This window comes from Seriola aureovittata, chromosome 6 (genome assembly GCF_021018895.1).
Source record: "Seriola aureovittata isolate HTS-2021-v1 ecotype China chromosome 6, ASM2101889v1, whole genome shotgun sequence".
Taxonomy (NCBI): Eukaryota; Metazoa; Chordata; class Actinopteri; order Carangiformes; family Carangidae; genus Seriola; species Seriola aureovittata.
The window spans coordinates 13,082,866-13,107,123 of NC_079369.1; the positions used below are offsets into that span (position 1 = coordinate 13,082,866).

Genomic DNA, 24,258 nt, shown 5'->3' on the forward strand with positions numbered 1-24,258 from the left:
TCAGAAAAATACAGCAGCCATGCAGTGCAAATGTCCATTCACCTACAGAACTGGTTAATGCCAATCAACCTTCCTCTAGCTCCTCCTTCTCCAAGATATGATGGACTAAGGTGTTCAGTTTGTGGGGTTCCCTCATCCAGCCATCCCGACGGAACAAAGCCAGCACTGCCCAGCGTTGTGTTCATCTCAGTTTGATAGACAGCTCCATGTGCCACTGAGCACTCCTAAGTCCAGTGAAACTCTATCAACAGGATAATCTCTATGCAGTCCTGCTAGGGCACACAAAACAACTTGTCGTCACTGCATAGGGAATGGTGGCCCACAGAAGCAAACCAGTCTCTCTTTTCAAGTCTCCAGCAGCCCATACATTACAAAGCTTTTAACAGTTTTGTCCGCCATTTGAGTATGACAGAATAAAAAGTGAGTTTAAATACACATATAGACTTTTTGGTATTTTTATGTACCCCCAGCAGAACACTTTGTATCTTACTGGGTTAAAATTCAGGGCATTCTATGGTTTTTTGATGCTGATTTCTAAACAGGATGCTATACTCTTCGAAAGATGAAGAAGGCCCCAAATCATGTCCTGCGACATTGAAGTCAGCGAGCAGATCAACATGACATCTTGAAATGTGGGCCTTCACGTGTGCAGCATCCTATTGATGGTGCACATAGGCTAAAAATAGAGTAATGTTAAAAGAACCAAGGCAATGTGAGGATGTGTTGAGTGAATTTAGAACTTGACAAAACAGCTGAACACTCCACCTAAGCCCCTGAATCCATGTATGGAAACACTCCCCCTCCTGTGTGTCACATTTCTTCTGGTCCAGAGTCTCTTCACCTGACAGCGGTCATAATGAAGGAATACAGGAATATAATAATATACACATACTGTATATTAAATCACAAACTTGCGCCTACAGTAGTCATTTAATAATGGGCCCAGACTAGGTGACCCACAAAAACACTTCACCCCGCTGTTGGGTATAAGAACATGATGGTAGTTTTATTTCTGTCAGCAACATCCCAAATGTGGTACTCACAACCAAGTGTCATAGCCAGGCAGCTATAGCCATACAGCAAAAACATTGGATGCCCTTGAATGAAGCAAATAAAACAGACAATCTTGGCATGTCTAATTACAGCGTGGCCTTGGGTCTGATAACTATAGCCATAGGAGTTTGTCCTCCAGAGCCATGCCACTTCATTTATTTTAGATCACATTCTTATAAAGTATGTAGTTTGGTTGGAGGCATATGAGCGCCTTTGGTGGGTTATGTTACTGAGGTAAATATTTCATAAGGATCAGTCAACCAGTAGATCCACTCCAAACATATATGTAATCACATGCAGGAAGTAGTTAGGACAATTTTTAAAGCATCACATAAAATATACGATAGAGATAGTACACAATGCTGACATTCAATAAGTGACAACACAAATATAATGACTATTTATGTTCTCATTAGAGGAACTCTTAATTTGATTACAAGACAGATGTTAGCACCTTCCCATATGAATGTACAAAATCCTATTCGTAGGATGTGAGCTGTGGTGTTCTGTCTCCTTAAACTAAGTTTTAGTAATAGTACAAAGAAGATTTTATCACCTTTACATCATATTATCTACCATTACAACATGAACAGGCGTTTCACTGCATCCTTAAACCCTGCTCTCATGGTGTTGGAAAACTCACTTTTTATTCAATTTTGTATTTATTTTGTAGGGAGTGGGACAGTGTTGTCTTCATCAGCTAATTCTCATTCGAGCTTCAATAAATATTTAACTACATTCAGCTGCGATTAAAAAAGGGTGACAAACTATTTTTTCCCTTTCTTCTTTGCATCTTTGCCTTTAACCGGGGCTTCTTCTTCTTCCTTTCCCGTGGCAGCCTTAATTCTCTTCTTTCCCAGGGGGGTCTTTGCATACCAGTTCTGGTGACATGCAAGGAAGAAGTATAAACAAGCATGTTTACATTAAAATAGACTGACAGATAAACAATCACAGTGATGAAAATGTAATGATGAATAAATTAAATATGAAATATCCAATTTACTTTAAGGGCTTCTTCCTCTTCCTGAAACACAGGGTCAAACTTGGCTAAAGGAGCAACAAACTCAGCAGCAGTCAGGGGTCTGTTAGCCTGCTGAAGGATGCGACGCTTCGTGACAACGCTCTGGACCACCTGGACCATGTGACCTGGAGTGTAGCCATCAGAAATCTTGGCAAGAGAGCTGAGGTCCAGGACCTTGGTTACCTCACCTCCCTTCTTTTGAATCAGTTGCTTCCACAAGACTGAAGGCAAACACAGTCAGAGGAGTCACTTTTCATAACTACTTAATAAAGACCACAAACATAAATTTCAATACTAAAATTTCTCTCCTATTGTACTCTTTTCTTACTGTATCTTGAGCCGTAGTCAGGTCTTGGGATGAGGATGATTTTGCTGTACATTTTGCACAGTGACTTAATATCAGCACTAAGAGGGTCTTTAGTTGTTCCTACTATCAGAACACGATCTTCCCCTTTGATCAACTTAAGGGACTTGGGCAAATCTTTCTTCAACCGCTTAGGATCTAACTGTTTACACACAAAAAACAGTTATAATCACCATGTGACTAAATAACTGAAAAATTAGTACAACATAATGATGCTACCCAGTGTTCATGATGCTCAGGAGTACCTCTTTTTCTTCCTTGGGAACTTTCTTATAAAACATTTTCTCTGCATCTCCAATCCATATTACTGAAGGCTGCAGCAGTCTCGCAACCTGTGTGAAGATGATTGAGGAACAGCATTATTACTTTCTGGACGAGTCAAAATATAATGATTTTATGCTAAAATCACCATATTTTAAACTTAACCAGCATTGCTGGGTATTACATGACATCATACTGCCCTGCATACCATATAGAATGGTGGGAGATCTCTAATGATGTTAACCTTTACACATATAGACTTACATTACAAACTTGCTCGATGGCAATGGCACTGGATTCTTTTGAAAATCAGTGTCTCACCTTAAAGACAATGTGAAGCATCATGGCGAGGCCACTCTTGCCTGGGTACTTTCCTGCCGTGTTCAGAGGTGACAGATCGAACAGGTTGGCACCTGTCTCGTGGCAGATTGCATGGACCAACATCTTCTTACCTACACCTCCCGGTCCTGTCAGCAGGATGGCCTTTATCAGAGGAGCATTCTCGTGTACCACCTGAGAGCCTGCAAATAACACACATCTTATATCCAAACTGCAAACCATTTTTAGCTATATTTATTCTAAATATAAAGTGAATAACTTTAATACCTAATGGTAAGATTGCATATAGAGTTAAGACTTGTCGCACATCTGACAGTGAAGGCATGGGCTCAATGTCATTTTGCCTCAGTGTTGTCCCAAGGTAGCTATAGTCGCCTAGGAACAGGAGGGAACAACTATTACACCAGTAGTTATTCATCTGCACAGTTAATCACTGCAAAAACTCCAAGAAAGAACTTCAAAATCTGCATTCTGACCACAAAGATTACTGTGCTCATTTGGAATTGTTCATTGTGATCATAGTGCTTTGGCAGTCACCAACCAGAAGAGGGCAGCATGCCACTACATAATTTACCTGGACTATACAAAGTAAGAGTTCTGTATTGTGTCATTGCATCGATTGTAGTCACATTAAAATCTCACATACAATTATGATCATAAGAGACAAAAGACAGGACAAAAAAACCTCTGAAAGATGACACACCAGTCTACACAAATAATATACAAAGTCTTACCCAAGTAATCCTGCAGGCCAACATTATTTGCCTTTTTCAACAAGCCCTGTTCCACCAGCTCCTGACAGAGAGACTCAAGAGTCCTAGTAGATGTGAATGAAGGATGTAATCATTTTCTCGTATTTACTAATTTATCCAATTTATCCAATTCAATTCTGTACAGAAAACCATATACTTCATTAAGTTCATCAGGTATAGGCTCTGTGAGACCTCACCTATCAGCTGTCAGATCTTTCTCCTTTTTCTTCTTCTTTCCACTCTTAGATCCTTTCTTTTTCTGTGGAGTAAAAGAACATTATCAGGAAACAGCTCAAGGAAATCAATGTAAACTGTGACCATTGTCTTTCACTTTAGTACCTTTGCATTTCCTTTGGTTTTACCACCCTTGTCTTTATCCACAGCTAGCTTCCAGTCAGCCAGCTCTTGTCTCATCTGCTCATCTACCTGATATAAGAAGAACAGACCACTGAGTGCAACTACAAGTGGTGCTGTTATCACTTTTAAACACCAGTGTCTGGGACACTGAATTGGCCAAACACAAAACAGTGTAACCCCAACTTGCAAGCACCACCCTGCAGTTTTATCAGCCTGTAAAAATGACAGTACTGGCTTTTTGCTTTAGTATTCTGTGGTCAGCATCACCTGCAATCGAATCTCTGTCTCAATGACTTTCCTCTTTTCTTCTTTGATCAGTTCCACCTCGTGCCTCTGGCTGAAATTTTTAGATTCATTGCGGGTTTTCCAAACATCTGAGGATGACAAACATTCACTTCAGGCCTTATCAGGAATGATTAATGGCCACCTACTTAAACAACATACCCTCAAAGTGGTATTAACCACAGGATATCTTCACCTGTTTTTGATTTAAACATACCTGTATAGGTTTTGTTTCCCACTTCCAAGTCTGACAGAAAAGCTGAAGGAAGCATCTTCAACCCTGCCTCCTCTTCCTGTGGTTCCAAATTCAAGTTCAAAAGTTATTTTGGTTCACTGAATGTGCAATGCAAAGGAGTGAAACAGCCAGCAAGAGTTGGGTTGAAATCCCTCTTGTTAAATACTTTTATCCATCTAAAAAAGGCTGATAACACCAGAAGTTACTCAATGTTCTATCAAATAAATAAAAATGTATTTAATAACATTGAGGCCTTACTTCTTCTTCATCTTTCCCCTTGTCTTTTTTCCCCTTTTCCTTCTTTTCCTCCTTCCCTTTTGGTTTGTTGCTCGAATCCACCTCTTCCTTTTCAGCAATTTCTTCCATTAACTGAAAAAAAAAAAATGTATACCCAACAGCATTCTCCTTCTGCAAACTACTGAAAAAATATGCAACCATACTTTTGACTGAGGGCTTTACCTGCTGAGGGGTCTTTTCTGCAAAAATTATAGCTGAGCCACCATCTTCTTCATCAGGGTAGTCTGGAAATGTTCCGGTAGCATCACTGTTTAAGAAAAAAAAAAAAAAACACATACCCACACACAGGAAAAAGGAGAGAACTAATTACATAATTAATGTCACTAAATGTGTAAATATTATACTATTATAGCAAAAATCATACCACCCCCTCTGTGCCACCTTACCGGCATTCAATGAACCACTGCCGAATTTGGTCTTTCATTGTCTTGCTCATGTCATGACCCTCCACATCTCGTAATTGTTTTGTGACAGCTTCTATTGACTTTTGGTAGTCTTCCTCATGCTCTTCCTGTTTAATGTGCGTGTAAGCTTGATTGGCCTGGGCAGTGATTTCCGCAGGGTATGGCACTCGGTATTTTGGATCCATGACCTTAAATGGGAGTGACCAAAACATAATGAATATGTTAAAAATCTTTGATTGTCTCAGAAAGAAAATAAAAGACAGGAATGTCAATAGTATTGATTCACTCTGAAATTAAACAAGGAAATGTGGCAATACAGCTTCAAGTTTTTAAAAATACTAGTCTGTCTTAACTTAAGCTCAAGCAAAACAAAGAATGATAGAATACAGATACATATATACATATATATGTATATATAGAGTGTGTAGTTTTTCAGACCATAAGCAAAATTGATGAAACTCACCATTCCTAGAAAAATCATTTCTTCATCTCGAGCAATCTTTGCCCTCTTCCGCTGTATGTAGCCCCTCCACACCTACAAATCATATTTAACCAAATCTTTCAGCATGAAACTGACACATGGCAAAGACAGAGGCAGAGAAAAGTGCATATATTACTATGGTAATAGCAGACAACCTTCTGAATGCAGACTGCAGCCGACTCAATGCTAACTGTTCCAGAGTCCTTGGTCCTGTACATCTTGTTCATATTTCTGCTCTCTTCATTCAACTTTGCCCTCAAACGTCCTTGGCGGGTCCTCTCCACCACTTGAATAATCTTAATGGCCTCCTCTTGACTCATGTCTTTGACCATTAGAGGCTATAGGTACAATAAAAATAAGTATATAAAATGACATTTGAAAACATTTACTTGTCATTGTTGAATGAAGTATAACAAATAATGAATGATAACTATTATTTTGGTTTTCCTGATGCAATACAAAATATGTAACACATACAGGCTTTAACTAAAACGTAGCTCTTTTTCAACTCACTTCTGGGCTTTCAGTAACCTCCGCCATTTTAAGGATATCTGTGAGCATAGTCTTTCGTTCTTGCAGTTCTTTGTTGCGTTCAGTGATGAAGTAGAGAGGGATAGGGATCTCAAGGTCTGCCTAAAGTGACAACAATGAAAATAACTGTTGATTTATGAAGAGACATTACTGAAAACTTTATTCAGATCTCAGAATTTCAATTCAGTTTAATAACTATGAAAAATGAAACTCACAGGTCTGAGCTTTAAGTCGTGAAGGACGTCATCCATGTAGTGGTACTCTGAAAACTCTTTTTCCACCATTTCATTCTTCAGCTCTATCACCCTGCCTATGACACCATCAAGCATCGCCCGAATTACTTGTCTCTTCTGAGGGTGGACCACCTGGTCATAGACCTTCTCCAGCTGTCTGAAGATTTGGATGTAGCGCACATAAAGCATGGCCAGACGCTGGAAGAACACTACCCTGTCCTTTTCTGGATGAGGTGGCTCAGCAGGCAGCTCCTCAGTTAGCAGACGGCTCAACTCTAACTGGGCCTCTGCCCACAGCTCGTTGTATGCCCTGCAAATGTAATAACAATCTTGTTGTGCTTTTTGTGCTCAGTCTTTGTACACAATTTTTCCAAGACTGTCCTGAAACAATAGTCATGTGCCCATATTAACACTGAAAGACGTATTGCTTGTTGTAATTATTCCTCCTGCTCATAGTGGTCATTATGAGATCCCTAAGTGATGGGGGACAAAATCCACAGTCATTCTACTTCAAAAATTCAAAATGAGGCTTCAGTACTTAGTCAAATAAAATGGATATCTTCCAAAGTTACAATCTTTCTAGGGTAATTTCCACAGGGTAGATTCCACACTGTTTCCTTGCTAATCTGCAATGAAGAGGTAGCATCAAAAAGAGGGAAGTTAGTACTTTAAAGACAACTGTAACTTTGTAAGCTATCCACTTGATTTGTCTACCTCAAACTCCTAAAGCCTCATATAAACTTCAGATAAACGTTGCAATACATTTTTGCAAGAATTGCATTTTTACAAGTAGAGCTGTAGTTTTTGCCCCCATTCACTTATATTGACCACACATAAGGGAAAAACCGATTCAGTAACAGTATCACGCGTCAGTCTTGTTGCTATAGTTAGTCACTTCTGCCACCCTGCTGCCATAAATGAGGTATGAAAAAATAGACTTTCAAACACTTTATTTACCTGTATTGCTTTGCTCGTTTGTGTGCCATTACAGAAATGCTTTCAAATGTTAGTATTATTTTATTCGCCTATATTTTCATGTTTTACGCACAGTTTGAAAGTACAACTTTGCTTAAACGTTGCCGGGGCTGTTTGCATGAAACCAGCTAACTAGCTAAATTTACGTAAACTACGGTAGCCGGTGACCGTACAACATTAGCGGCAGTGCCTGCTTGAAAGTTTACCTTTGCGACATGTCTCTGCCTCTGGAAAAAGGAAAATGCTTCCAATGTCTCTTATCAAATAACCAAACAAGTTGCAGACAGTTGAATTTAACTAAAGTAAGCCACAGTGTGTCGAACAGGAGGTCAGCTTTCCTAAGTTGAAACAATACTCGGCCCGTCTCCATAGCAACAGTGATTCCGGAAGTTACTCACCTGTTTTTAATTTACATTTTTTGTGGAAATCACTCACAATGTGACTATGTAACAGTTTTTACCCTTATACTTTAATGAAATATTACCTCCTCCTCCTACTACTACTACTACTAATAATAATAATAATAATAATAATAATAACGTTAACAATAGCCTACGCCTATTGGGTTTACCCCCACTTTCTTTTTTAATAGAAATTGCACGATAAAATGTGCACTTTTATTTAATAAAAGGCCCACAACGTCTCTGACGGCCCAAGTCTGACCCACATCACCGCACAACAAGTGAGACACCACCAGGTGACGCCCTTCATGTTAGCAAAGATGCGGCTCTCGTCTAATATACAACATAACGTAGTGGGATGCATGCAAAGTGCAAATGCAATGTATTGCTGCAAAACCTCCTCCACATCTCGGCAGATATAAAGTGAGCTGTAGCAGAACATATTCCCCACTGCAAATTACAGTTGAAAATACGAACCAATCTGCAGACTGCATTAATTAATTACACTAATTTACATTACGCTGGTTTGTCTTTAAAGGGGTGACTTATCATTCAGACAGCTGAGCCAACTATTCAGTAACTTTTTGGACTCTCTTTGAGATGCATCTTGAAATGTAGGCTACCCTAAAGTGTCATATTTCTTAAAAGCTCTATCACAATTATAGGCTTCTGTTCAAGGGTGGAAAACAGCCGAATGGCTGCTTCTGGAGGCGCATTCTCTGCTGCGCTTATGCGGTCACAAGACTTGGACATCGGTGAACAAAAATATCGACACGCTGACAGGTCAGCTAGAAGCTTACAGGCCCACAGTTTCTTCTCTTCTCTGCGTTCAACATCCAACAAGTTGCTCTATTTGGGAAACTACTTTCTTGCGCGCTGCCGCGCCACGGTCTTTGTCGTTTATTTTTTCAATGGAGATTTCAGTTGGGCTCCCTCTTAAATGTTAAACCATTACTCTGTTTGGAAAAGGGTCGTTTATATCTGAAGTTTAATAGTCAATTAAAAACTACAACCAGTGATGATTGTGTGCGTAAAGGAGGGGCGCATGCCAAAGTGAACGAATGCCACTGGAAGAAATTGCACCAAAGATGTCAACATTGCTTTACCACCCACTCGAAATCGATTGTATTACCTTCAAGAAGGTGGCTCCTCGTATAAATAGGGACGCATTATTTCAAGAAAGAAGGTGGTGAGCAGAATCTACTGGCTGTTCTCCCTCTCTCCGATCGGAACTACAGACAACGCCTGGAAGAATTTGCTCAAGACAACTGTGTCCACTCTCCGGGACATAAGCATCTTTAACGCCCAAACTAGTAAGTCTAAAGTTAGATTAACTGCATTGGTTTTACCCATGTATTAAACTAGAAGAAATGCGACTATTTTGTGGTGATTAAGTCCACTTTTAGAAGCTCTGTATGTTACCTCTGTCATTGATTTTTCTTTTTAGCAATTTTGGGAAAGTGAAGGATCTTAAATGGTAATGCTGATACATCTGTTGAGGTTAAGCATGATCAAAGTGTACAGTTATATTTTTGGTCGTTAGAATTAAACAAATATGATGATTTTTTTGACTTTACAGAAATCATGTAACTCCTGAGTAACAAAACTTATTTGCATATGTTTTCAGACAGTGAAGTCATGCAGGTGGAGAGGAAATGGCATATACTGTTGACAATCTTCTTTCTGCTCATCACCTCGGGCCAATGTATGGACAGCAAGGAGGTCAAGCAGAAAGAGAGAAGGACCCTTTTGGATCTAATCTTACAGGTTATCAGAGACAGCCAGCAACGGGACAAACCCGTCCCCAGGCGCTGTAGCAGTGGACTCTTCACTTCTGCCCAAGACATGAAGTTCTCCTCCCGTGAAAAGCCTTTCTATGTTCCAAGGCTGGATAACAGTAGACTCATAGGTAAGCTGATAAGATTTATTTTTAGGTCCTGATGATGAAAGCATAATCCCCATTTCACTGTGGGAGACAGCTGTCAATGGTCTGGCCTGTGCTGTACATCTTATTTAGAAGCCTTATTTAGTTTGGCTGAATGGAACTTCAGTTTATCCATGTTAATTAAAGAAATATGGAAAATGAAATAAGGTTTGCCTGTTCATATATGGTATTTGGCAAGAGTATATTTAAAAGACAGGGTAGAGTATCAAGATATTATTGTCCTCAAATGTCCAACTCAATTTTTTATAAGATGTAATGCAGGTATGCTTAATCTGTGGAGGACAAAGAGGTTATGCCACATTTATCATCGTTGGTGTTCCTATTTCTAATAGATATCTTTTCACCACGTGTTTTGAACACATCACTCCCTCACTCAAACTGATTGACTGATGAAGGGAGACGTGGATAGGTGCTTTGAATTCATGTAGGAGGAGCACCGTCACACCAAACTTGTGAATGATTCATTCAGTATGATTCATTGTGGAATCTTCAAGATGAATGATGCCGCCCCCCTCCCCCTTCCACACACACACATACACACACACACACACACACAGACACATACACACATGCATACAACACAGTATGGCATCCTAGAAACCCAGAAATCATCGCCAATCATGAGTATCTCTGCAAGATGGAGCAAGGCTGTGCCATGTCACATCCATGTAACTTACAGCGGTGTATCACAGTCACTGTTACTCAAACACTGCTTTTGACTGTAATCATTCTCACGAAAATTAATTTTCAATTAATCATTCCCTGAAATGGTACTGAGGTTGAGGATGTGCTCGGCGTAGCTCTGCCCTTATTGGCTTAAATAAAACATTATGTCCAGATTTAAGCCATTTAAATAAATCTTTGATACATATCTCTTCAATTATCTGAGATCCAAGACAGAAGGTTGGCCCAAGTCAAACTGTATTAAAGAAAAGGTATCCAGAAAACCCTTTTATGTATAGTAGCTGTTTTGATTGCAGCAACAGATAAAGTTACCTCAGAGTGCAGTCCAGGATAGGTATGTGCAATAGGATTTTATTAAGTGCCGAGTGACGATAATGTGTTGGGTACTGCAATTTCAGATTCTCTCAACCATCACTATCAATTAGATCTTGTTTTAGAGTTGTTGAACAGGCATCGTGCAGCTCAAAGTCTCAGCCGCAGCTTATGCAATTGGAAAAGTACCTTTCTCAGACCACTGACTGGATGGAATTTATCTTTTTGAGGATATTAAAAGCAGCATATTAGCAACTGGTGCGTGTGACACTACCAGAGATCCGTGGTCACGCAAGGATAGATGCTTTAGATGCAATGAGGAGGAAGGGGTAGAAACATCTGTGAACCCACTGATGCGTTCACCCTATAGTTGTCCCTGTGTTTTTCCTGAAAAAGCCATGGCTGTGTCATCAAAATGACAGCTATGACAAGACAACATAAAGAGGTCTGTATCTGTTACGGTTTCTCTTTTCATATGTATGCCACAAGAAATAAGCTTCAAACTGGCTGTTTTAGACTTTAACATTTTATTGTTGTGGTCATGCATTTAATAATGGCCAGGAAATACAATACACAGAGCTTATGTAGTGAAACCACATTATCTGACTTGTGTAATCCTGGCTGCCCTTGTCACTTTTCACATCTGGGTTTTGGCTTGATGGCACAGTCAACTCTTACATGTCCATAACTCTTTTTGTTATAGTAAAAATATATATATGAAAATATAGGTGTGTATATACTCTAGGGTGGTTTGTTTTGGCTTTACTGTGTGACTTTAAAAGCATTTAAAATAACTTCCTGTGATTGCTTTCGAAATTGGCAAAATTGTTTCATCTTCCTGCAGTTAAATTCATTTGCAGCATTGCATGTTCCTGGGGCTGGGGGCTAATGTAATGTTAGCTCAGTAACTAGTTGCATGGACTTATTCTGATGAGCATTAAACCCCCATACAATAATCTCTTTAGCCTGTTAGCATGGTCAGTGTGTTATCAGACAGCTGCATGTGTTGCCTGTGTGCAAGAGGAATGCAGGAGAAATGCCTCCACTGACACCAGATCTCCATAGAGAATAATGTCAAGGTGTAGGTACATCATAGAAGCACTACATATATTACACCAATTCACAATGAGTAATGTTCATTTAAAGTGCTGTATTTAGAAATTATGTTCACAAAAAATGCAGTGAGTGCAGTGAAGTACTTCTTTCTGCTCATCACCTTGGGCCAGTGTAAGAAAAGCAAAGAGGTGAAGCAGAAGTGCTAGTGCACAGCTGATGAAAATGATTGTTGATTGACAAGCTAACAGTGATCTTCTCTTCCAGAAATTGTTCCTAGAGATGTAAACATGAAAGGCAAATTCATTCAGCATTTCACAGGTAAGAAAATTGACATCAAGTATAATATCACGGTTGCAAAGTTTCAGCCTTGATTTTATTTTGCTGCTGTCCTTTCCAGACATTGCAAAACTCTTTTATCCGGCAAACATATTTTAGAGCATTTCTGGCACTTTTCCCATGTAACTTTTGGCTGGAAGTTTAATGTTTTTCCCCTTTGAGAAAATTATTTTCGTTCCTGTAAGACAGCATACAGTATGTTTAAGGCATAGAAAGCTTTGTAAATACTGGCAATGCTGTGGGTCAGAAGAGGGTTGCCTGGCTAAGCTGTGGGGCTGTAGTGCAGAGAAACAGCACATGGTCTGAGGCCGACAGAATTAAGTTGAAGGCAGTGCAAGGTTAAGCTGATTATTTGTCTCAGGACCTATGAGTAGACTTCATTATTGGTGTGAAAATCTGGAAGCTTAAATGTTGGCGCACAAACTCTAAGGTGATTATAATTGAAGACTCACTTCATCTGTTCACTAAGGATAGTTGAACCCTGACTCCCTAATCATGTCTGCCATAGAACGCTGTTCACTTTCACTTTGTGACTTGTCTTTTTTATCACTTGTTTACTCACATACTCTGTGCTTGTAGTGTGGTTATACTAGCAGATTGGATAAAGAGGAAATGATGTATCCTTTGAAATCTTTTTCATTTTGACTGATGAGACCTTTTCTATTAAGCAGGACCAGTCAAGTTCTCGTCGGAGTGCAGAACACACTTTCATAGACTTTATCACAACACAAGGGATTGCTCAAGACCAGCATGTACGTATGCCTTTTTCTCTCTTGTTGCTCTTTTTATAATGTGCTCAATGTCTGACCTGTCATCCTTTATTATCACGAATATTATGCTTTAAAGGCCCTAAAAATCAGGATTGGTGGAACCATTGGTGGGTTGTTTGCCATTGTCAATCACATGTGGTTAAACCACACCCAGTGCTTAACTTTTTAAGTGCTAAACTCTTAATAAATTATAACTAAGGATGTTTTTCCCACACTTTTATTGATGCATATTTAGTCATGAATACTTTTTAGTGGCGTTTAGCTTCCTTTCAATCAAAGAAAAGCATTTTGAATCGCAAATTGATGTTCTATAAGCAAATACATAGGATTTAATGAGTGTGGCGTATTAAGCTGATAACTTCTGATAATTGCTTCTTCTAAGTTGATAAAAAAAGAGCAGCTGTTGGCATATAACTGCTTTGGCATATCACAGTCTATTTCTGACCCTTTGGCCTTGTAGGTTGCATATTTCCGTGATTTGCAAGCAGTTAAACCAAAGAGGGATGTTCCCCTCATGGATTGTTTTAGAATCATTAAGATGTAAAACTAGCCAGTATTTCATAATAAAAAACAAATATTAGAAAAATATGTGTGAATATGAAATATGTGTATGTGTTGGGAACTGCTGATACAGAAACACCCAGGGCTGTAACCTCAGTTTGCAAACTGAAGGATCGATCCTTCCCTCTGGGATGTTTACATTTGGGAATTAAGAAAATGACATCAAGCAGACATTGGAGAGTTATTGCAGACAATGTTAATTTGTTGCAGATGGATATCTGTTTAACTAGACTTGTCTTTACTGGACAGAGTGAATCAGAGACAGAGGCCCCTCTTTTTTCTGCTGCCTTCTGTATCTCTGATGCAGTTAAGGAAGCACCACATTCACTAGGCAGTTTGGTTTAAGCCAGGAGACATGATGGACAAATACAGATGACAACTGTGTCACAGCCAGGATTCAGTCATCTGCTCTGCGATTCAGGATGACTGCAGAGAATTGTTGAACGCAACATTTATGGTTCATTTTATCATGGTAATTTAACTGTTGATGATATTAGAAAACATTATTAATTGTGTATGTCATGTGCCGTGCAGAGCACGTTATGGAACATTACCTATTTAAATGCTCAGGAATGAATACATTGCAACATCTCTGACATCAATACTGCTTCTTATGTCTTTTCCATTTTTTTCCTCTCTCACTTTGACACTGACACTGGATAAACATGGATATTGAGTACTATGTTACATTTTGTCATTTTTGGTCCTTAAAGCAGAGAATAGGTATTAGGTGGTTTTAATGAAAGGAATGGTAAGGGACAAGGGAGAAGGTAGCAGGTGAAGGCAAGAGACTGGTTGGAAGGTGAATGGCTCTATCCGACTGGAGTTTTCGCAGCAGGTATGGAATGGAACAGGGGAGAAGGAACACAGGGGAATAACTGGGAAACACAAGGGAAGCTGTGAAAGCCCACCACCCCCCAGATGCCCCAGGTTTGCCCATCCTGGATGAGAGTAGCATCCGAGGTTGAGGCCAATCTTAAAAGATCCAATGTAACAGGGAGCCAACTTATTGGACTGGAGGAGCAGGTCATGGGAACGAAGCCATACCTTCTGACTTGGCCTGGTATTCAGGTCCAGGGGTTTGGTGACAGAAGAAGGGAAGACCGAACCTCTTTTCATATATATATATCATATATATCCAGTGAGGCCATGAATGGGGATGTACCTGTTGCAGCACTGGTGAGGGAGTTGAGGGTGTACTCAACCCATGGCAGCTACATTGTTTATGAAAGTCAAAGTGCGATGAAAACCGGGGTGACTGGTGATTTTGGAGGAATGTCCCTACTGCAACACTTGACAACTGACTGAATTGGGCACAAACAGACAGTTGAGACAGGTGACACGCTACCTGGGTTTGGCTGGGAGCGCTGCACTTTCTGCAGAAGGGACTTAATTTCCCAAGTTGCAGCAGCTACCACACACGAAGGTGAGTGAATGGTTTCAGGCCCAGTGCTTGGTTTCTCAGGAATGGACTGGCAAGAGAGGGCATCTGGTTACATGAACCTGGACAATAGGTCAAAGTGAAATTAAACCTCCCCAAGAGCCAAGTCCACCAGGCGGACATAGGAGAAGATGGTAACTGGAGGAGAGACTGGTGATGGCCCCCAAAGCCCGGCAGACAGCCTTCCAGAAACCAAGAAAGCTTACTGAGGTCACGTGAAATTCACACTTTTCCACTTTGACAAAACGTTTGTTTTCCAGGAGATGACAGAGCACTAACCTGACATGTTGAACGTGTCCCTCCATGTTCCAGGAAAAGGGAGAAGATGAGGATGTTGTCCAGATACACAAAGATAAGGTGGTTTAGCAAGGAGTACATCATTGACCATGGCTTGGAACACGGCTGGGGCATTGGTGAGGCCAAAGGGCATGACCAAATATTGAAAATGGCCAAGTGGTTGTTGAAAGCCATTTTCTATTTGTGTTCTTCTCAAATGCAAATGAGGTGGTAGATGTTTGGTAGATCCAATTTTGAAAATACAGTGGCGCTATGGAGATGCTCTAAAGCAGAATCTATCAAAGGGAGAAGGCATTTGTTTTTGACTGTTTTGTTGTTTAAGCCACAGAAAATCTATACAGGGGCAGAGAGTGTGGTCTTTTTTCTCCACAAAAAAGAAACCAGTTCCCACAGGAGATCAAGATGGGTGGATTATACCAGCAGCTAGGGATTCATGAATGTATTTTTCCGTGGCTTCTTTTTCAGGCCAGGAGAAATTGTATGACTTGTGGCTAGGGGGGTGCCAGGGAGCAGATCTATGGCACAGCCACAGGGTCTATGTGGAGAGAGGCTGTATGCACTTCACTTAAGTCATGATATTCAGAGGGAACCATTGAGAGGTCTGAGGGTTCTGTTTGGGGGGGACGGCTTTGACCAGTCTATGTGGGGATTGTGGAGTTTGGGCCAAGGCATTGCTAAAACTAATGGAGCATGGAGAGAGGAGATGACAAATAACTGAATACACTCATGATGATTTCCAGACAGTATGAGATTCAGAGGGACTGTACCATGACTGATGCTTGCCAATAGCTTACCATCTTGGGCGTTAACGTCTTTAGGGACTGGAAGGGGCTCAACGAAGAATTGAGCTTGGGCCACAAAAGAGAAATCAATGACATTGTCATCTGCCCCTGAATCCGCCAGAACTTGAAGGGAAATGGAACTGTGGTGGCACAGAAGAGACCCTTTAAACTGCATGCAAAATGGAGGGGCTAAAGCTGTGGAGGTGCGGCTGATAGATCAGCTTGAAAATGGGAGGTGAAGACTTACGGGCTGTCACAGAGATGATTGTGTAACCATATGGATAGGGAAATGAGAGATTCTATCTCATCTTTACTGAGCAGACTCTGCTGCCAAAATCCTGAACTCAGTGGCATTTTCTGCAACTGATTTAGTGCCCTGGTGTAGGGCAAGTAATGTGCTAGCTGCCTCCTTTCCCCAGGATGATCAAAATTTTTTCTCATCTCAGCTAGGAATTGGGCATGAGAATTGCACAGAGTGGAATCCCTTTCCCATAATGCTGCAGCCCACTGAGAAGCCTTAAAGCCTTGCCTGAACATAGACCTAGAATAAAAGCTATGCGTGACTTAGAGGTGAAGAGTGGGTAGTCGGATGCTGCTGGAAGACCAGGGACCACTGGAGAAGAAGCTCCTGAGTAACGTTCAGGGGTTGGGAAGAAGGGTTCTCGGAGAGCAGCGCTGGAGCGGGGTGCACAGGAGATGCCACAGGAAGAGTTGAGGGGTAATCAGCGGAGTAAGCTGCTGCACCTACAGCTGGATAGGAGAAGAAGTGGGTAGTCACTTGGTCCATTTGGCCACTGAGTTGTGATGTGCTGGCAGGTAAGGCCTGCAGTGTCCACTACTTCATGGACAACTTCATCATGTTGTCCGGCTAACGCCTCCGGGGATGCCAGGGTTTGGCTAAATTAATCTCTGTCCATTGTGGCCTGATTGTTCTGTGATGGTTTGTTATTTTTTGGACCTTAAAGCAAACACAGAGTATTAGGTGGATTTAATTAAAGGAAAAATATGGGGGAAGGCAGCAGGTGAAGGCAGAAGACTGGCTGGAGGGTAAAGCAGGGAATGGTTGTGTCCGGCTGGAGGTGTGCAACTTGAGAGTGAGCAGCTGAGGTGGTGTGGGAGGTAAAGGCCGGCTGTAAGCTGGCATGGGAATCCTAAGCATAGGAAATTATTTGTTAGAATTGAGCACGAATTACATCACAACAAACACTAGAAGAAGACTCAATGGCTGAGAGTATATTACAACATAACAATCTGGCAACGAATGGAAGGAGAACCGGGGTTCTTGAACTGTGAGGTGATGAGATGATTAGCAACAGGTGTAGAGTGGAGCCAGGAGCCAGCCGGGTGAAGCCGCGCCCACAACCATGCACACACACACACACACACACACACACACACCCACACACACACACACACACACACACACACACACACACACACACACACACACACACACACACACACACACACACACACACAGAAAGACAAAAGGGAGGAGGAGACTCACGGGAAATAAAGGGAAACACACAGAGAAACACCAAGGAAGAAACTAGAATAGTGGCAGAGCTGTTACATACTATTTAGTAAATATTGTTGTATATAAGGTCCAGCATGTACATGAGTATTTTGAAAACACTGAAAACATTTAAAAACACCTGAACTGTATTACAGCTCATAGTAGAATTTAAAACTTGAAAAGTTAGTCCCAGAGAGATGTAGATTTTGGGGCTTTAATTACAAGGGTGTTATGATGTTAACATGTTAATGGCCTTTTTCCCGCTGTCTTTTTTTTTCCAGATTACAAAAGATGTGCAAGATTGCTAACACGATTAGCAATGAGTCCACTCTGCATGCAATCGTAGATATTGTATGTAAGTAAAAGTGTTTTTCTCTTTTTGGGAGGGGGTTTCAGTTTGCAGTATATACACAATTACTCTGATTCTTTGTCAACCCCATGTAATGTGTCAGTGTCAATGTGTCAATTTTGTATGTATAAATTTATTACATTTTCTGTCAGCATGATGTGGAGGAATTTCTTTGTTGCTCTTGGTCAGATTTATTCTAATTTGTGTCTGATGTGCAAGTGAAGAAAACTGATGCTTGTATAATCAGAAATGTATCTGTAGTACATCTGTATGAAATTTGTATCCTTTAAGAATATAGTATTACTTAGTGTTGGACACACGGAAACACTTAGTGCTGGTTGTCTGAAGTTACACACAAATCTGTTTCATCACATGCCGGAGACTGAGAGAGTGACAGAGAAGCGAAAGAAACTAATTTCACACATTAATTTCTCTGGACTCATGATGCCAGAAATGTACATTACAAGTGTCTTTTGCATCCTGCTGCAAGAACATCACAAGGGAAGAACTAGTGATACTACTTACTGTATTTGTCCCCCTATTGTCCCTGTATTACATGTTCAGCACAATACTGTATGCTCGGTGTGCTCAGTCACCTACTGCTGATCCCCTTTGGTCATTCATTGAAAAAAATGCACTATGAGAAATAACGTGTCTGGTGATTTGTAGATGTAACCATGGTAACTATTTAAGGCTGCAACTAACTAACTTATTTTAATTATGGGTCAGTCTGTTGATTATTTTTTACGATTAATCAGTTCCAGAAAATTAAAACATTTTGTTTCACAGATTCCCAGGGCCCATGATGAAGTCTTCAAATGTTTTGTTTAGTCTGGCCAACAGCTCAAAATGAAAAACTTCAGTTTATAATGATATAAAAAAGAGAAAGACATTGGAGAAGCTTGAACTAGAGAAAAATACTTCAGTGATCAAATGATTATTAAAATTGTTGTTGACTTTAGTTCTCTTGATTGACTAATTGATTAATCTACTATATCAGCCCTGCAGTATCTCTATCACCTGTATTATGCTAGCTTTTGGCAGAGAATCCTCACATATAGCCTTTCTAAAACAAAGCACTTCATAATAAGCAATGCACGATCTCAGAGCAAAGGAAGAAAACTTGATCAAAATGGACAGAAACAGATCATGGTGTTTTGTTTCTGTTTTTTTAATGGACCAATTGTTATTGCCAGAAACAACTTCTCTGTGCTTCTTACGCTAACCATAAAACTCAGCAAAGCTAAGTATAGCTGCTTTCAAGACAAAGGAAAAACTTGGACTATCGTCAGTGGAGTAATTTTGGACAGTCATAGTCATTCCTTTGTTAAGGTGATCTTCGATGACAGCAGCTCTGATGTGTTCACTGCCGTCTAGTCCTAAATCCAACAAGGGTAAAAGCATATGCTCTCAGTCAAAGCAATTAGGTTTAGCTGGTAAGTGATTGCTGCGAAAGAGCTCATCTACACAAGTGGCTATTTTGTGGCATAGGGTTAGAAAATTGAAGAGGCTGACACATTCTCTGGTATTCAGTTTCTCAAGTGAATCAGATAATAAGATCCTTTCCGCACTGTTCTAAGAATTCTGATGAATGCATATCACAATCGAGGGACTTTTGAAGGCATATTAAGTGATTCATTATTTAGTCATCCCGAGCATTTCTGAATGAGCTTAGACATGACATTGTGGAATGTCGGTAATGGCAGGCAAGTAATGACTGTCTTTAGAAGCTGACAACATGACTTCGTCAAAAAGGCTGAGATGTCTACATGTGACTTTGCCAATATTGGACAGAAGAATTTTTTATATTACAGAAACTGCTCTTGTTTAACTCTAATCAAGTTTTTTTTTTTTTTTTTGTAACTTCCTTTCAGGTTCCAAAATATTGAAAGAGGGATCAATGTGTTGCCAAGGAAGTGCCTTCAAATCCACAGCAGTCATATGAACATTGTTGTGTTTATAGTGTTTCTATTTTTGTTGTTCTTGTTGTCATTACTGAAAATGCTGACGGACGTTGCTTGTTGTTTTTGAATGGATTTGCTTTTTATTTTAATGTACCTGTATGTACCATATATTTGTAAGGAAACATTAATTTAATATTAAACACACCTATTTATTGAAAGGGTATGTATATAATAATTACACAATCATTAAAAATTTGATTATTTTGGTTATAAAAGTTATATTTTAAGGAGATGAAGCTTTTCTCTTTTTTCCTCCTCATATATTATTTCATCTTCGCTATTATGCTGATATTATATTCTGATGGTGGTCTGAAAGATTTTACATGCTCCATAATTGTCTTCATTACATTTTATTTGGCACTTGAGTGACTGTTGACAATGAGAACATATGGAATGACAACAGTGGTGATAATGCACTGCAGTACTGAACAATAAAGAATATTGAAGCACAGCATATTTTGCTATTATTGAAGACACGGGGAAAGAGGGAAAAATATAAAGAGGGTTCGGAGTTGGATATGGATCCCTTTAGAGGCAGGCGGTATGATGGGTGTGACTGCAAATGCACTCAGGGTAGTGGACTACTTATTGAAAAACTGCCAAGTGTGTGGTCTATTCATACTTAGCTGCCCAGTCGTCACTGCATTGGGCAAAAAATACACAAAGACTTCTGCTCAGAGTCATTTAAATTTCTAAAAAGCCCTGGAGAAAACTGTTTCATTACAACCTTACTGCAGAGGGAATACATTTTTCTTCTCTCTCTGGCTTGAACATATGTGTTTAAGTTTTCAGCACTCACTGATGTAGTCTCCTATGTCCGTGCTCCTCTGAGCAGGTGTTACCATTACAGATTTCCCTCCTCTAACGGCAGTTCATTGCAAAATTTCTGGCAGAGTTTTGTGTTTGTCTCTGGCAATCACATACTCAGTCATAGCTGTCAAATATCTTAGACTCTTGGACTTGTTAGAATGTTGAGCAATTTAAGCTCAGCAGAAGTGAATATAGGCTGCTTTGAACCTGTAAACACTTAGGGAACTCCTTAAGTAATCACATGTGCAAAGCATTTTAAATGTTTGTAGTTTTCTATGGAGATTGTCTAAATTGTATAGCAATACTTTAATATAAGTGGATAATCCTAGTTTTATTTCCCTCTTGAAAGCACCCTTTTGCCTTTGGGAAGGCTTACTAAATTGCTTTGGCAAGAGTTTCTTGAACAGCTGACAAATGTAGTTGAGGAAGCACAACGTTAAAACAAGTTTTTTCCCGATCATTAAAATCCAATGGATGAAATGTGCCTGGCATTAAAGATCTTGTGCTTCAGCCCACGTGTTACAAGTTTGAGTAAACTGGATGAAATCTGATACACAGCGAGCATTATATCCAGCTTGTCTTGTATTCGCGCCAGACAAGAAAAGTGTTTATTTTCTCTCAAAAGATCTTGCATTTCGCCTTTTAGGCTTTGTAAATGGAAAATAGCAAACACTATGTATGAGAATTTGAAGAGATCAAAGCAAGCAGAGCTGTCAATTCTTCACAGTAACTTTTCTAATGGTAGATTAGATGCATTAGAGCTGCTATTTAATGGAACTAATTGATCATTGTGTATTTCTGCAAGGGCTTTAAATTAACTACCCTTACAGTAACAGTGTTGTAAAATCCTGACAAAAATAAACAGGATACAACATTCTTCCTCTTGTCATGTTGTATCCGATTATACTGAAATATGTGCCTGGGGAATACTTACAGTGATTGTCTGCTGTTTTTATTTGGGTAGTGAAATAAATATTGAGCCATGCACGCATAGGGATGCTGATAGACGAGGTTCTGAAGAAAACATACGCTAAGCCAAAGATTACAACAGCTCAGTTCTCACGCCAGCATGTCTCTACAGACTCAGCAGGAACATTTTGTTACATTGGATCATGCATTATTCAAGAAAGTTTGGCTTGTTGTGGGATCATTAAAAAATCATCCACAGAGGCCGCCAGTTCAAAAGGTTGTGAACTGAAATTGCATTGAAAGGACATATTTTCTTGATGTACAGATCTCATCATTGTGATTGTGCTCTCGATCCATGCATTGTTCTAAATTTGATATGAGATGGTCTTGTTCTGAAGGGCCATAAAATGTGTGATTTCCTCTCTTCCACAAATCACAGCTTCTTCTGGAACACAAGAGTCCAGCTTAGAAATTTATACTCCACCAAATTCCTGAATATCGTCAAAACTGCAAAACCAAATAACGACCAAAAACTGATTGTAAGACACAGTTGAAAAGCCTCCTCTCTGGCATACTATATCATGATTACCTGACACAATTAATGGAAAAGGGTGATCAAGCTTTCTGCTCAAGCTATAAAAGGATTAGGCAGCTAAAAATACAGCTTCTACCTCATGGGGACGGACTGGGGATCCCTTTCCCTTCGGGTGGGCAGGGCAGGGACACTAGATCCTAATCTGAGGAGGATATCACTTATCTGGAGACAAACAGCACAGATTAGGAGAGGAGACAGAAGATGCACTGGGGACAGCGTGTGGGAGGGCTCTAACTCAATTACACACAGGCACCAAATCCCTCCCCCGATACCTCTGAGAAATGCTGGTGCAATAAATAGTAAATAGAGACCAAAGCCGAGCCATTTCCTTCCTGTCAGACTGCACCCTGCTGCTCTAAAGCTCAGCAGCAGAGAGAAGAAACACCTTAATGTTTTAACTACAAGCCACTGTTCTTTGAAACAGACAGAATAAGGGACAGAATTACAAATTTGCTTTATTCTGTAAGAGGAGGCTGTGATTAGGACTGACAGTAACACCAGTCTTACAGCAGACTTTAGACCTTGTAAGCAAACCCCAGTTCTGAGCTGATACCAGCTCACCAAGTCAATGGATTCTTCTGATTCTTGTCTTTAATTGGCTTTTAAATCATTCACACATTTGTAATTTGGTTAGCCTCTTGGCATTTATTAAACTATTTCATGCACCAACTATTCAGGGTAGATTATGACTAGAATATAACCTCAAACCTAAACATGGTTCCTTATGACGTATATCAAACTACCCCCATCCACAGAAGAATTTTGTGGCAAAAGTAAACACTAATCCGATTTCTGAGACCCCAAGGCCTCTTTCAAGCAAACCACCTTATTTATAGTGTTCGCAGTAGCCTTGATGGCTGTAAAATTGTTGTAGAGGGCTCATTGATTCACTCCATATCTCATGATTAATTCATGGATCTTCCAATGTCTTTTTTAGAGTGCATAAATCCCTACATGAGTCAACAATAATATACATTGAGATAATACAGCCTTCATTAGGAATTTGACAGTTGAAAGATGAATGAATTGTCATCATCACAGTGAGCTCTTCTCCAACATTTCCAGCGTGCCAAAATGAAAATCAAATAGATGTGAGTGACTTTGACAGATCTAATAAAGAAAGGAGCTTCTATTGTTTCATTGTGTGCAGTTGCCAAGATGGTTTGGATATGTGTTGACCCATACGCTGCACTTCCAAGTCATTATATAGACTCTGGTCTACGTTACGCAAGGCAGTTTGATGGGAAGTGAGTTGCTGCATCTCTGTCTGTGCGCCAGATGCAGTGTCTTTGATCCCATGTGCTGGAGGTGTTGGCACAGGTCTGCCTGCCACCCCCTCTGCATGCCCCACACTGTGTGTGCTCTGAATCCTGCCATGGCTAATAATGAAGACACTGATTAACTGCAAGGCATCTTTCAAATGAATCTGTTTTTTACCCTGACATGTCACATAGTTAAGTTAATTCACAATTAGCTTTGAATTTGAATAAATGTTCATTTATCAAATGAGGTAAAAATAAATGCCTCAAATATACATTGCAGCACAAAGAAAGTTATTTTTATGAAAGTGATTTGTTCATCTGTATCACCAGGCTGGTAATTTATATATTGTTGCATTCATCATCCTGTAACTCATGCCTAAGATTAAAATTAGCAATGTGACACCATCCCCATGCTGCAAGTAATCTATAATGCCAGTACATTATTTTCCTACAAGTTGCATTTAATAATTTAGGATTTATTTTACTTTTAGATAACTACAATTTAAGTTTGTGCAGACTACTCAATAGCCAGTTTATTTGATCAGCCCCATTTATATCAACAAGGGTAAGCTACTGTAAATAACAGAAACAACTCTTTGTATATACAGTACAACAGAACACAGACTACAGCCTCAAATGATCATGAAGGTAAAGGTAAGGTTTCAAAAAAAAAACTGAACATT

At 39.9% G+C, this 24,258-nt stretch overlaps 2 protein-coding genes across 3 annotated transcripts; one reads left to right on the top strand and one right to left on the bottom strand.

Annotated features, from left to right (window-relative positions):
• Nucleotides 1-916: 916 nt before the first annotated feature.
• On the bottom strand, nt 917-7,942 carry zgc:153738 (uncharacterized protein LOC558115 homolog). Of its 2 annotated transcripts, none has more exons than XM_056378186.1 (19): nt 7,792-7,942; nt 6,593-6,920; nt 6,360-6,479; nt 6,002-6,184; nt 5,829-5,900; nt 5,348-5,553; nt 5,124-5,208; nt 4,923-5,033; nt 4,647-4,722; nt 4,415-4,521; nt 4,130-4,216; nt 3,988-4,049; nt 3,773-3,855; nt 3,306-3,413; nt 3,021-3,220; nt 2,684-2,770; nt 2,403-2,580; nt 2,057-2,295; nt 917-1,934 (listed from the first exon to the last, which is right to left on the bottom strand). In XM_056378186.1, the coding sequence occupies exons 1-19, from the start codon at nt 7,800-7,802 to the stop codon at nt 1,821-1,823; spliced, it is 2,457 nt and encodes an 818-aa protein (XP_056234161.1). In that variant the 5' UTR covers nt 7,803-7,942; the 3' UTR covers nt 917-1,820. The 2 variants fall into 2 exon arrangements, with proteins under 2 accessions (XP_056234161.1, XP_056234160.1); XM_056378185.1 differs by lacking the exon at nt 7,792-7,942 and adding an exon at nt 7,568-7,682.
• A 674-nt stretch (nt 7,943-8,616) lies between these two features.
• alkal1 (ALK and LTK ligand 1) lies at nt 8,617-20,450 on the top strand. The gene is made up of 6 exons (XM_056378190.1): nt 8,617-9,299; nt 9,614-9,895; nt 12,248-12,301; nt 12,988-13,071; nt 17,968-18,041; nt 19,910-20,450. The coding sequence occupies exons 2-5, from the start codon at nt 9,625-9,627 to the stop codon at nt 18,030-18,032; spliced, it is 474 nt and encodes a 157-aa protein (XP_056234165.1). The 5' UTR covers nt 8,617-9,299; nt 9,614-9,624; the 3' UTR covers nt 18,033-18,041; nt 19,910-20,450.
• Nucleotides 20,451-24,258: the final 3,808 nt, after the last annotated feature.